A 14493-nucleotide genomic window follows, 5' to 3' on the forward strand; every position below is an offset into this window, starting at 1 on the left:
GAACCACATAACAGATATAGAGATTACTGCTCACCTAAAGTGAATTTCTGGCTGCTTTGTCAGCTGCAGTTTACCGAAAACTGTCATCGTCTACTTTGATCTTTGTCCTTTAACCTTTTGCATTGATTGTGGATCTTTCCATCCTCTCATAAGAAACTCTCCTCACCGGGAGTGTATCATTTTATGCATTTAATTTTTCAACCAATACCAAAGAGAAACATGCAGAGTATAATACAGCCTAATGCAATGGCCATTTTCTCGTCTGCATCAATTTCTACAAAGTTTGGATGAGACACTGTGAGCTACTGAATCAATGATAAGCTACTTCATGAAGGCTGCAGAGGCATGCCAGTTATGATTTGTGATTTCCTTTAATGATGTTTCAATTATTTTGTCTTAAAAGGAATTTTTGAGGATTAACAGATTATAACTTTTCATTTAACTGCTCCTTCTTACACCCTGCTTGGGCTGGCTGTGTCCCAGTGTCAAAGTACATCGGGTTGGGATAGGATGGAATTTTTTGGCTTGCTCTTCTCCTTCCTTCGTAAATGTCGGTTCTGGCATTGTTATGCAAAATACATATTAATGTGAATAATAATAAAAAAAAAACAAATATAAAACAAAAAGAAATTGACTAGCAAGACGAACCTGTAGTTTATAGAGCTCTCTTGGCAAATCAAATATTATTGGCACAACAGGGCATTCAGATCCCACACTACTTTCACTTAACATTCCACAAAGACTTACCTTTGTAGTAAAACAGACAGAAATCAGCCAAGACAAACCATTTCCTCTTCCAAAGACGCATCCCAGAGCTGTCCTGAAAAAGAAAGAGAGGTAAAGAGTTTAAGTGAAGAATGCATAAATAATAAGATGAGAAGTACCACTAACTGGAGAAGATAACAAGCAAGACTAGAGAGCTCTTAAATAAGAAGAGAGAGGAGGTAATGAGAAAGGAAGGAAGAGCCTGATAAATAAGGATGCAGAAAGGGGAAGTGAGGGACAGTAGTAAGGTGGGTACATGCAAAGGAAAAGAGAAAAGACAGACGGGGAAGGGAGTGATCATTTGTCCTCATTCGCTGGCTCACTGAGTCTGCCATGAGTGCTTTACTGCCCATTTAGTCTTTTATGTCCTTTGGCTGAAAATAGGTCCATTTGAAGAGCTGAGCAGATACAGCAGTGGCTGAAGATGTATGATGCTACGACTATATAATACATAGCATGTGAGTGGATGAAAGGCATAAACTGCATTATGTCAGTCTGGCCATGATAGTGGACATCTGTGCATCAGTGTGTATAATTATTTATAGCAATGTGCTTATATTTATGTGCACCAAAACAGGATTCAAATTGTGTGCATTCATGCAACCCAGAGCATTTTAAAGGGTTTCTTTCTAATTAAAATATAATGTAATCGCAGTAAATAGATTGTGTGCACAGTTGCGAGTGTGCTACTGTCTGTGTGACTGTGTGGGCATGCCTCTTTGTGTGGTCATTAAAATATTGCTTCATAGTAACATCACTCACTGTTTGTCTTGTATGGAGGCCAAGAATCTCCCAGTGGGGTGATGCCAACAACAGATATTTTAAGTATAACTTCAAATAAACAAGTAGTCTCTAGTAACAGGCTGTCTGTGATTAACAGCAGGTGTTCTACATTGCCAAAGCAAAGGAAATAAATCAAGAAAAATATCAAATGTTAGAGAATCATGCTGGATTAAGGGATTGCTGACTAAAAGAAAGCACAGTACCAGTAGTCTCATAAATACTTTAAACTTATACGACAATTATTTGCTCCATAACTACTATTATCAGGCTAATTGCAACTTTTTTCAGCATGACAGTATTTCATTAAATGTCTGCAGGCTGTTTAAGAAACTAGCCTAAACGCTATATGTTTTATATATTTATAGACATAAAAGTTAAAAGCTATATATCTATAGCTGAATTTAGATTTTCAGAGAAAAAAGAAAGACATAAGTGAACAAAGGTATTATCTAATGTGCTAAACACCTTTTCACACTATTATGTACACTTTTCATATTTATTTTCATTTTTAAATCTTAAACTATCACAAAGTTGTCATATTCAGGCGTAAAAAAAGCAAATCAAGCAAACCCAGTTCAAACTTTATCAACATTAGTCTTGATGTGACTGTATGTAAGTTACAATTGGTGTTTCCGTTTGAGCGTCCCAACCTGTTTGTACAGCCATCCGCGGACCACCACAGGGACGTTGGGATTCCTCTTGATGGACTGCTCTCTCTTCCCAAAGCTGTGCACCTTGCCACTGGACCGGGAGCCCTGTAAAAGACAGAAAGAATATAGAGAGATTTTATGTGACATGTGTTAAGTTAACAGTTCATCTGTATATTTTAATACAACTTCTGGAGCCTTACTGCAGATTTCTCTCTGTGTAAAACCACTTGCTGAAGGCTGACAGCCTATTTTACAGGAAGCAATAACTGCAGCAAACAGGGGTGAGTCTAAAGGGGGGCATGACCACATTAATTTCAAGGCTTTTGTAATATTTTTTCAGAGTAAATGTGAAAAAAAATACAATATTGTGTTAATTAAATTGCCTTAGCATTTAAAAATATAAGAAAAAAAGCTTTTTTCATAAGCCAATAAAAATGTTCACTGGCCATTAAACTCTGAGCCACTGACCTGAGGGTTGTTATTCTGGACACTGAATTATTATTAATATTAATCAATGTTTGCAACATAACAACATCTGTTTTCAGCAGCAGAAAAACTTGCTTCCTGTTAATGTCAGAAAGCCTCCAAGATGACAGAGCAACCTTTTTTTTTCTTGACTTTGATCTTTGACTGTACTTAAATAATTTATTTCAATATGACACGTACATAAAAGGGTTTAGTTGGCATTTTTTTTGGCAGATGTTGTATGCAGTTAAACCTTAAAACGCTCCAATTTCTGAAATGGAAACCAATGAGCCGTTCATTGTCAAAGACCTGTGTTTTTTTCTCTTTAGAATATGTATTATTTCTCATTAATAAGACAAAAGTATTTTTGACTCGATTATATGATGAAATAAACAACAGGGAAGCGTATCTACTTAAATTCGGAACTGCTTGATTAAAGCCTGTCTGACTACATTAAGGATCGGAAAATAACCAGCTTCTCTACATAAGAGAAATGAGGCCAATTTTACATCAACTAGCAAATGCACTGTTCCACCTAAGTTCTCTGGGAATAGTGCATGCTGACCTCAAACCTGGAGACACAATGGTCATGGACCATCATCAGTCTCCCATCAAAGGACTCAGCCGCTAAGTGTCCCCCCTCTTTCCCGTGGGACGCATCTACTTTTCACTATAAACACGCCCCTTTCACCCAAATGCAGAGTGTCACCAAGAGATGGTGCTTTCTTCAAAAAAAACTTTGACTTTGATAGTTAGCTATAGATGATTTTCTCTGTATTATTGTAGGGTCTTTGCCTTATAATATAAAACTCATTGAGGGCACCGTTTTGATTTGGCGCTATGAAAAAAATGAATTGAATTTCAAATTCTTTTGACAGCTTTCGTAAAGAAATAAAGAAATATTTTTTCTGCACACAAGCTTCCTCGTAGATCCCAAACCAGATGTGGAAGTTATTTTTGAGACTGATAGAACTTAATTTTTCATTTAGCCTATTGCTTGCTGGGTCTTATTTCTTCAGACCTCTATTTAATCATTAGCATGTCCTTCAATTTTTCTTTTAGGTTGCAACTTAATATTTTGATTTATTCTTTAGATTACGTTAAAATCTTATATTGTGCAAAAGTCGTGGGCGATCCATAATTTCTCTAGATTTTACATAATAGCGCCCAGACTTTCACCTAGCTTGTTTTTTTTTTTTTAAAGTGCTCTCTGGTTTTATGAAGGTGTTTCAAAGCTGCTCTTTGGACACAGACTAAGTTTAGCAGCAGACCACTTGAGTAAGCAAGCTTGAATGTGATCATTAGCCATTACTGTTAATTTATTGGGAAAACGTAAATGGCGAGAATTACCAATAGTTTTAAGCACAGTGCCTGAGCTATGGAGTTCACTCCTACAGCAGCATTTCACTGACCTCATTAATCATCTGAAATATTCACAACAAAGTGCCACATCCCGAATTAGGGCACATTTAAATTTCAATTTTGCATTTTATATAAGAACATTAGCAGTGCAATAAAATCATGTTTTTCATGCTTTGAAGTCAGCAAGAATGCAAGCATCAATTTCTGTCTGGCTTTTTAGGTGTGCACAACCTCTACCTTACTTGATGCAAACTCATATATATAGTGTAGCAAGCCTGTAAATGAATGCATCTCCACGCTGCTTTACCATTACTACTGGTTTTCCTAAATGCTTAGGGGCGTTACTACTCATGATTGCATCATCCAGGCGTCCTAGACGGGGGATACCAATACGATCACCCATCATTCGGCAGTCAGTCAGAATTCAACCAGGGATCCATCATGGCCCTGTTGCTGATGAGGTGGTTATTTTAAGTGGCTGTATATTAGCTGCTGCAGCTCATCGGTACCATTCATCTACTGTGCTAAATTAGCTTGGTTAATTACCTATATGACTGCACTAAAGGCACCTTGGCATATTTCTTCTCCTTAACACAACTGTGGTCAAAAAGGCAGCAAGCAAAAGCGGGACAGTTTACTGTGTTACAGTAGGTTATATTTGGAAATAGGCTGTCTGTGTCTCATCAGACCATTCAATCTTACTTATATCACTGAACAAACTTTCACCCACACCATGATTTTTTCTTTTCAGCTACCCTTCTTTTTCTGCCCTAGTTGTGATATAATTACAGCCATTATATGAGCACAGACAATTTTTCCACCAGATCTCTGTGACAGTCACTCTTGCTATGACATTTGTCTGACATTGACAAAGCCTCTTTAGACTGGCAGGCAGAAGGTTAGGCATGTGGGCTTGTAACCTGCAGGTCAATGTTTCAACTGCCAGACACAGGAAAGTCTGGCCTTTGAATCTGACTGACTACCATCAAAAAAAAGTGAGGGAATAACTGCAAGAACACTGGGAGTATTAAAAGACTGTGTTGATGTGCATTATCTTTGTAAGGCTTAGGAAGAAAATCCAAAGATTCTTTTTAAAAATGATCAGAGTAAATTAAAGTTCCTTAAAACAAGGTAAAACCTCTGTATCCTCATTTACTTTAACCTCCTAAGACCTGAACTCTTCCACGACATGCATTTTTAATTTCTCTTTGATATTTGGGCTGATTGGGAACAAAGAATTACCAGATTTTTTTTTTTACCTTATTTTTGTTTCTAAGACAAATGAAAGCCACATATGAGGATATTCGTTTAAAATTTTGATAGAACAGTAGCAGCATAATGTCCTCGTGAGTGGATATCAGGCCCTTGTAGAGCAAAATTTAGTATTTTGGTCTAAATAACCCAAAATGTGATGTCCACATATGTGGACGCCAGGTCCTAGGAGGTTAAGATGACCTTGAATATCATAACTAACTTATGCAGCTGTAATATTGCATTTTGGGTTATAATACTGGAAGGTGCAATATTAAAGTTTTTTTTAAACCAAGGTTATTGCATAAATTCTTTTTAATTAATTTATGTAGATATATTACTATTAACTGTCATTCTCATTCAGAGCCAAGGAGATTTTATACCAGCTTCCACTGGGTGAAACCAGGGGCAGATTAATAAGATTTAGGTGGCCATGGGCAAAACTTTTGATGTGGACCCAGGTGACCTCCATGTTTCCACTGTGTGATTTTGTTTTTTTCTTGATTCTTGTTTTGTTTATTTACATATATTTAATAAAGTTTTACTAACTGGAAGACATCAAGCATGCCTGAAATAAACTGAAATAATATTTTGGATATGTAATAACAGAGGTGCTGACTTAATTAATTAATTTTAATTAATTAATTAATTATAACTTTGGCTCAGCCACTGCAGTGCAGGTGGTAATTACAGAACACTAGCACATTAAATTCTGCAGATTTGGGGTGCTGGAGGGTAGTGCAGTATTTAAAAGTGAGGGGAACACTGTTAAAACAGGAAAGGACTTTGACAGAAGACAGAAGATCATTATGTCAGATAACGGCAAGAAAAAATGCCTTGAAAGCAGGTAGATTTTAATGTAAGGAATACCCTGACAGGCCAGTTCTTAGACGTATTTAACATTTTGTTAGTATTCAGTGCCATTTCAGCCCCCTGACCTATAATAAGTATAATAAGTAAGTAATACAGTAATACTGGGTGCTGGAGTTTCTTTGGCTAAACAAACCTTGCTTAGATTCTTGTTTGTGCCGGCCTGCTGGATAACATACTTGTGCACTGTGCAAATATTCAAGAAATCTCATTAGACCATCCTCTACTCTCAAATCCTCAGAAGAAGGCCTGTTCCCCCGGCACCACATATACACATACACATAAAGTAAGACATGTACACCCTGTCACCTCCCCTGCTGGTATAATAAAAGATTTGGCATGACGGCTGCATAAGCGTGTGAATGGACTGGTAGCAGCACTGGGAGGCACCAGCAGCTGGAAAACAAAAACAAATGCACTCAGTAATTAGTGAGAGGATTGGTTGACAGAGGATGACACAGTCCAGCCCTGTCACACTAGAGTCCCATATCTGTAAATATACTATGTGTGTATTTCAGAGATATTTCTTTCTCTGTTACATGTGTGTGTGTGTGTGTGTGTGTGTGTGTGTGTGTGTGTGTGTGTGTGTGTGTGTGTGTGTGTGTGTGTATGTGTATATACATGATGCAGTGGTCTATTTTTAGGCCGAATGTAATTTTGTGGAACAGACTGTGGTCCCTGCTGCACAGTAGCACTCTGTCTTGTAGGTGTGTGACTGAGAGTCAAGCCAGCTATTTGCTATTTTAATGGTACACAATCAGACAACCAAAATGCCAGGAGACGCCCCTCTGAGACCCGAGGGCTACCGGCTCCATTCCCTAGCCAGATGAGAAATATCTGGGAGGGTAAGGTAATTAAACATGGGTTGTGATTCCTCCTCCCTTTAGAAAGATGCCTGAGCAATACCAGTACGATGAATCAAATCAGTGGTAAAGAATAACAAACAAGAGTCAAGCCGGGTTAACTTAACCCTTAGATGATCTTTAAAATTTTTATTAATTTTAATTTTTTTGACCTGTAAACACTGTCCAAAGTAAGCATCTCTATATAAGCCTGCAGTTCCTCTGTGTCCACATAAGCCACCGAGTGTTTCCCATGCATGTCTATCATGGCCACGATTTGCTGGAGGATTTCATCCATCAGCAGCAGTGCATAGTTGGTGGCTCCATTGCAGACTTTGTGGGAGACCAAAATATGGAGATGGAGAAGTTCATCCTGTCACTGCTTCAACCATCTCCTCTCCACTCTCACCTTCAGATGAGTCAGAGGTGGTCTGAGGCCTCCTCCATGTCAGCCTCCAAGTCTTCTGAGGAGGATGAGGCACCATCTTCACACTCATAGTGCACGATCATTTCCAGAGCCTCCAAAATGAGTGCTCATACTTCTAACCATGGCTGCAGTGCAGCTGCATAAACTACTTAAGCAAGAACCAAAATGAAGTCCAATTTTGTTTTGATTCTTGCTACTGAGACATCTTTGACACACACACACACACACACACACACACACACACACTTAAGCAGCTGAGTTGAGTTCCCTACTGAAAAGAGACACGTTGCAGAGAAGTTGTGAGCCATCGGCACAGACTGACTTAAACTGCCTGCAATCTGTTGCCAATCTCTGTGTTTATAAATTAGGCAGCAATTAAAACATAATGAAAATACAAATTTTACCTTTGAGTCACATATTAACTTGACAAACACTATATAGTTCAGCTTCAGAGGACATAATGTGTTTCCTGCATCTCAATGTAATCATCAGGTCTGTTAGCTGCACTTCCATCACAGTAAGATATAAAATGAATTTTTCTACTTTCAAGAATTTTCTTTATACCCAAATTAAAAATATACTCTTAAAATTGCACTAAGCTTCAATCTGGAAAATGCAACTCTCTGTTCTCAGACCCTTCCACACAATGAGGGCTGTCATACGCCTATTCATCTAAAAATAAATCATCTTGACTTTTAGCTTCACATGGAATTTGAACAGTGTCTCCCAGGTGATAGCCCTCTAAACTATCCTACATCGGTCAACCATTTTGGTTGAAGCAGATCTGTGACTGCCAAACTCTCCTGTCAAACCTAAAGACCTAAAGATTACCTAAAGTAATTTACATCCATTTTACAATCAGGACAATCAGTGTTGCTAACACTACAGTCATGCCACCAATTACTTTGACTTTTTCCTTTTTTCTTGTTGTTTCCCCCTTAATGCAGGAACTCAAATATGTGTTTAGTCTGTAACAGAACAGCTCTTTACTCTGCAGTGTTCTCGGTTCTATTATGTGTTGGTTTTAATGCTCAAAGAAGCACCTGAAGAGCAGAGTTACTTTCAAAAGTGAGGCAGCGAATTAATGAGGCATATAAAGGCAAAACAATTCATAAGAGGATACTGGGAGCCAACATAAATGTCTAAATGACACGGACTTCGATAAATCCCAAAGAAGTTAGTTGTGAACACAACATCACTAAATATGCAGCCAGTGAACACAAGTGCTTACAGGAGAACGGCGAGACACAGCTCATGGGGAAAGTGGGACGTCTCACTGCTTCTCTGATGTTTTGTCAGAGGCGGAAGAGATGTGACTTACTCAAAATACGGATTCATTTTAAGATTGTGCGCAAAGCAAGGGGGGTAGGAATGACTCATTCTTCCTCTGAGAAAAAGATTCTTTTGTTAAGAGTTTTTCTTTTAAAAATAAGGCTCCTGTGCCATTTCCCGGCTGCTTAGTGGCAGGGGTGATGAGCCAGAGCACCTGGGAGAGCTGCAGACCAGAAAAACACTGGGTGTGGGAATGGTGATGGGGCTTTGTGATGGATATCCTGTCATCTCTGTACCGTACACGATGACACATGTTCAATCTTGGTCCCGAGGCACCTGTTGATAGGGCAGGATGAGATTTCACGCCACCATGGAGCTGCATACATGTGTGAGTATAAACCAAGTGTAAGATTTATACTGAAAAAAGTGGCATGGACATCTTTATGGTGTACTAAACCAGATGACAAGGGATGTATCCTGCATGAGATCTGCATTTGGAAGCTCAAATTGGAATTCATTAGCACTGTCTGTGCTGATTTGCTTCAAGTATTTTGTAATTTTGCAAGCAAATTGCCCGAGCCAAGGATGACCAAAAACAAGGTTAAACAGTCAAAAGAAAAGTGCTTTCTCCTCTACAAACATAATTCAGTTTTGTTTCATAGATACGATCACTGTGCAATAATACTAGTGTGCATTCTAGAAATTAAACCTGAAGACCTGGAGTTTAAATGTTGCCAAAAAAAACAAAACCCAAATAAGCTCCAATAGAAGAAAAAGGGGAAGAGGGGGGATATGAAAACAGACCAAATCTATTTTTCATTGATGTAGTATAGTGGTAATACAATATACTGGAAGGAATGTGGAATCAACTATATACCATAAATAACTTACAAAAGGAGTAATCCTAATCACAATGAAGCCTACTGTAATACTGAGTTCACTAAATCAAATGTCTGAATCTACACAGTAAATTTTTAGCATAAAAATAAGGTTGTGAAGGCCAATATTACATCTCCATAGACTTCAATGTTTAAATACCCACATTTACAGAAGAACAAAACACATTTGCATCTTTGCCCCTTGCATCCAGTTTTATTAACTGTAGTTCTAGCATTCAACTTCTATGTTACATAGAAACATACCTAATCTTGCTAACCAGCAGACAAATTTGCTCTTAATTATGGTGCAAAGCTACAACCTCTACCTCCATTTCAAACTACACCTCAGGTCTATATCCCTGCATGGCCATAATAGAGTTTGATCAGCTGCAAAAAGCTTTTAATTTCCATTTTCTCATCCTCATCCATCATTCCGTTTTGCTGTGAGTCAGCTGAAAATTGCTGCTAATCAGGTCAGTCACTGGCCACAAATAATGTTTTTCCCCCACTAGCCCAGGCTGCTGTGATCATTCTCGGGGCTGGCCATGGATAACCAGCACTCATCTCTTGACTGATTCTAAAGAATGGATTTCTCCTGTACCACAGACTAAAAAGACATCTCTGTCTGTTTGTCATGCCTCACTGTGTTCAGTGGTTGTACCTGTGTTTGTTGGTATATTCAGATATTAGCATCATTTTCTTGTTTAATGATCATTTTAAGCCTTTGCACTGGTGAATTAATGGAGTGATTTTCTTCATTAACAAGCTGCAGAGAACATCGTAGGTTTATTACAGAGCTAACAGAGCTTTATTGATGGCTCACGTACTACTTGGCTTTTCAGTGCAGTGCATTTAACACAAAACTGATTGTGGATGTTAAAATGGTAAATGGCCTGTATTTGTATAGCGCTTAACTAGTCCCTAAGGACCCCAAAGTGCTTTACACATCCAGTCATCCACCCATCCACGCACACTTTCACACACTGGTTGTAGCCACAGCCACCCTGGGGCGCACTGACAGAGGCGAGGCTGCCGGACACTGGCGCCACCGGGTCCTCTGACCACCACCAGTAGGCAAACGGGTGAAGTGCCTTGCCCAAGGACACAACGACCGAGACTGTCCAAGCCGGGGCTCGAACCGGCACCCTTAATTAACTGAAGACTCCAGTACTGCCAATGCAACCCCTACTACTACTTGATTCATATGCTTTAACAAAAACAGGACAAAGACATGAAGCCTCATAATTGCTAAAGATTTCACAAGTCAATCCAATCTGTTGCTGCTTGAAAATATTCTAACTACCTCACAAAAATGTAGGAGACAAAATTCAAAGACCAAAAAGCCTGGATGGTCACCCTTTAATAGCATAAAACCAGTCCAGAACGAATCAAGAAAGGACATTGTTTGAAAGCGACAAATGTGGAACTAACACACAAACACACACATATACAGGTAATTACTGAAACCACAGACTAACCTTAGAGGCTGACGTGTCCACAGTGGAAGAGGTGATGGCAGTGGAGGCTTCGCTGACGGTGGTACTGGAGAGCTGCTCACCCCCAGGTTTTGACATCATTCGAGTACCCTGCGGACTGCACGCACACACACATACAGAAAACGTCACTATACATAACCGGGAGGGCTCGAAGAAGTAGTGAAGTGTAACCACACCTCTGATTTAGCCGTTACACATTTCCCAAGTTGTTACTGCAGCACTGACATCTGTACATTGTCTCACATTTTTCTATTATGGGCTGGCATATAAGGCAGACTGTTAGAGAGCAAATAAACATCGTGTTTATACTAAAAGTGTTGCTGGAGTTTCGTTCATCTAAACTCAGGACTGAGACTGCCCAAAGTGCCTGTTTTCCAGTTGTTTTTTCGACTCTTAGATTTTGAGGGATATCATTAGTGGAAGCACCCCACACTTGTGGTTCAAACATTCTATTTGCAAGGAGCAGAGAGAAGATCTGGATAAAAAAATATGGAGCATATAAATACATAACTGTTATTAATGTGTTTATATGGGACTCTAAATTAGGTTCACTTTGTGTTTCAAGAGCACCTGCAGGGTTTTTGTTGAGGAAAATAATTAAATCTGATGTCTTACGCCTTATGGCATGCTGCTATTCTTGATGTTCCAATTTTCCCAGTGTGTGATTTGGAGTCTATCAGAGCTGCTTCGGAAAGACTCAAGTATGCAAGTATGTAAAACACATAACGCGTTAAGGAGGCAAGGGTGGATTCTGTGAACTGGAAAAGTGTGCTTGGGGACTGTTTCAGGTTGTCATACAGGCCAGTGACAGATTGAGAGCATGCATGTGTGTAAAGAAAACACCAAACATCTGACGAAGGCAGCTCAATGACCTGAAGACAGACTGTCCTAAATTTTTCATTATTCTCACCGTACACACCTTGGAGGGAAATGAATAAAACTCCTTCCACAGTGTGTGTGTGTTCACACAAGATCCATTTTCCTTTTGTACCTTCAGGTCAGCAGAGAAGAGAAAGCGGTTACCAAACTCGCAACGCAGACAGAACAGAAGAGTGTGCACAAAGCACTGGGTTGTGTAACTGTTTACTGAATGTAAATCAGCACCATTACGCCTTATTCCAAAAGGATGTCAGACACAGCAGTCCCAAATTTGAGACTGAGGACTATTATGTCACCATCAAACAAAAATAGCAAGCTTTTTTTCATTGTTCTGATGTTTTATATCCAAGAACAATTGTTCTGTTCAGGATCTCTTTTTTGTTTTTGAAACTGTTTTGACATTTTCAGATATTTGTGGATGACACAATATTAATTTAATGACATTAAGCTTTTTCTATTTATAAAATATGCGAAGGAAGTTAGTGAAAGAAAATTTGCTCTAACCACTGTTAAATGTCCACCTGAACAGCCTCTCTGACATGTTGCAGTCACCATTTCAAGATCTATTTCTGCTGGAATTTGAATCATTACTACATCTTGAGTATTTCATATTTTTTCAGTTCTTTTTTTCATAAACACACATTTAAAAAGCATGTTTCTTTTACATTGACTACCATGTAATTTAAGATTATTATCAGCTTCCATAATGATGTCATAAAGAAAGATATAGGTTTTCCAGCCTACTGAATACCATGTAGCTTTTATTCAAGCTGTTATTATGACTTATTAATTATCTGTCAAACGCAACGGTTCAAGAAGGAAGTAACGTGGAGCATGGCATCTCAACAGACAGTAACACGATAGCTAACGGACGGCCAAGAACTGGATAATCCTTTGGCAGCTGTGAATGAGACTCAAAGTATACACAACAAAGTACTCAGGGTTTGGTAAAGTATTTTTCACATTACAGCACTTTGGTTTTAGGAAGCACACTCTACCTTGAAGAACAGGAAAGGAAAACAAAACAAGGCAATCTACAGACTTTGAAAAACTCTGCAAAAATGGTTCAGAAACCGCTGTGAGTTCAGGTTTTCAAACCTTATTTCACAAGCTTCTGCTTGTAAGAGTTGTAGATTGATTTATTCACACAGCTCACAGTGATATCCACCCGACTCCATCACAAACAGATGTAATAACCTGCAATAATAGCATTTTAAAACGTCTCTTTGTCTGCAGTCTTTTTTCGTGCTACTTTTTTCTTTTATTTCACCTAAACCTTCAGGAAGAGCCAGAGCAGGAATTACTGGAGTCGTGTTCTTATTTGTTTTTTAGATAAGCAGCCTGATGTATACATTTTATTTATTTATTTGTTTGTTTGTTTTGTGTGTTTTGGCCATCTCATTTCACTTGTACTTTACACTTGTACTTTAACTATTTTTAAAGCACCCTTGGACGCTTTAAAATGACTGAATCTAAGAATGTTTTGGCAGTTTTAGACAGATCACCTTCACTGTGTTCCTGTCAGAAGCCTGAGGAACTGATGAATTAGAAATGTTGTGAGTGCCTATCGTCCACATTTGTTTACATGAGCTTCAAACATGTTATCAGGCTAAATGTCCATCAAATTGGAGTTGTGACTGCTTCTGATATTTAGATGTTCCTGATTTTAAAGTGATTTATGAGGACCAGTGATTGTTCCACAGTGCTAATTATGAGCCTGCCTGTAGAAAGATTCCCTCTCTTCCCTCACATTTTTGGGGAAGCCAAATGGTGCTCAATACACATTCTAAAATAATTTTTACAGTCACTCAAGAGTCACTGCAGTCCCCTTAAAGATTTATCCTCCAAATGATCTGCTACAGACACTTTTTACTGCCTACAGACCTTCTGCTGTCCTCAGTCGCAGCTGTTTGTCTACGATTTTACATATTCCAGGGTTAGGGTTAGGGTTAGTAACCTTGTAGGCTACCAACATTTGTGTGTGTATACTTTTAAAACCAGAGTACACACAAACAACTGAGGAAACAAAATGAGCCTCCCTGCATGTGGTCTTCACCGAGTATCTATTTGCATGATGGCACAATCGCTATTGCTGCTGTCTTTTTGTGGCGAGACAGATGAGACTTTCTGTGCTGTATTTTTTATATTCAGTGGAATAACACCAGGCACAGTAAGTGTCTGTATCTGTCTGATTAGTTTCAAAAGAGAGAACAATGGTAATATAATACATTCTTTCATCCAAGAAAATTACTAAGTGTTACATTTCTTTCCAACTCCATCTTTCTCAAATAAATCCATAGTTTTATTCCTCTGAGCACATTTTAGTGTCTTGGAAGCGTCCCTCTTGGTAAAAGACTTATTAAAGGAAAAAAATGTTTTGATTATGTCTGATTTGAAAATATTTCCAGAATGAAACAAATATTGGTTTTGATACTACGTTATTTTTGTTGTTTATCTAAAGTATATTTTATCTGTTGTGCTCATCTTCTCTGTATTTCACTTCCCCCCCCCAATAAAAACACTGATCTCGCTCCCAGCTCTGCTCTCCACATT

At 38.6% G+C, this 14493-nt stretch overlaps 1 protein-coding gene across 5 annotated transcripts in view; it reads right to left on the minus strand.

Annotated features, from left to right (window-relative positions):
* The window catches only part of LOC146515082 (pleckstrin homology domain-containing family A member 7-like), a 132969-nt gene that overhangs the window by 37337 nt on the left and 81139 nt on the right, over window positions 1-14493 (minus strand). For all 5 annotated transcript variants that reach the window (XM_085164938.1, XM_085164937.1, XM_085164936.1 and 2 more), the window contains exons 5-7: window positions 11044-11158; window positions 2199-2303; window positions 748-820 (exon numbers count right to left, since the gene is read on the minus strand). In XM_085164938.1, coding sequence (XP_085021064.1) covers window positions 748-820; window positions 2199-2303; window positions 11044-11158 — 293 coding nt within the window. The remainder of the gene's footprint in view (window positions 1-747; window positions 821-2198; window positions 2304-11043; window positions 11159-14493) is intronic.

Source organism: Neolamprologus multifasciatus, chromosome 7 (genome assembly GCF_963576455.1).
Source record: "Neolamprologus multifasciatus chromosome 7, fNeoMul1.2, whole genome shotgun sequence".
NCBI lineage: Eukaryota > Metazoa > Chordata > Actinopteri > Cichliformes > Cichlidae > Neolamprologus > Neolamprologus multifasciatus.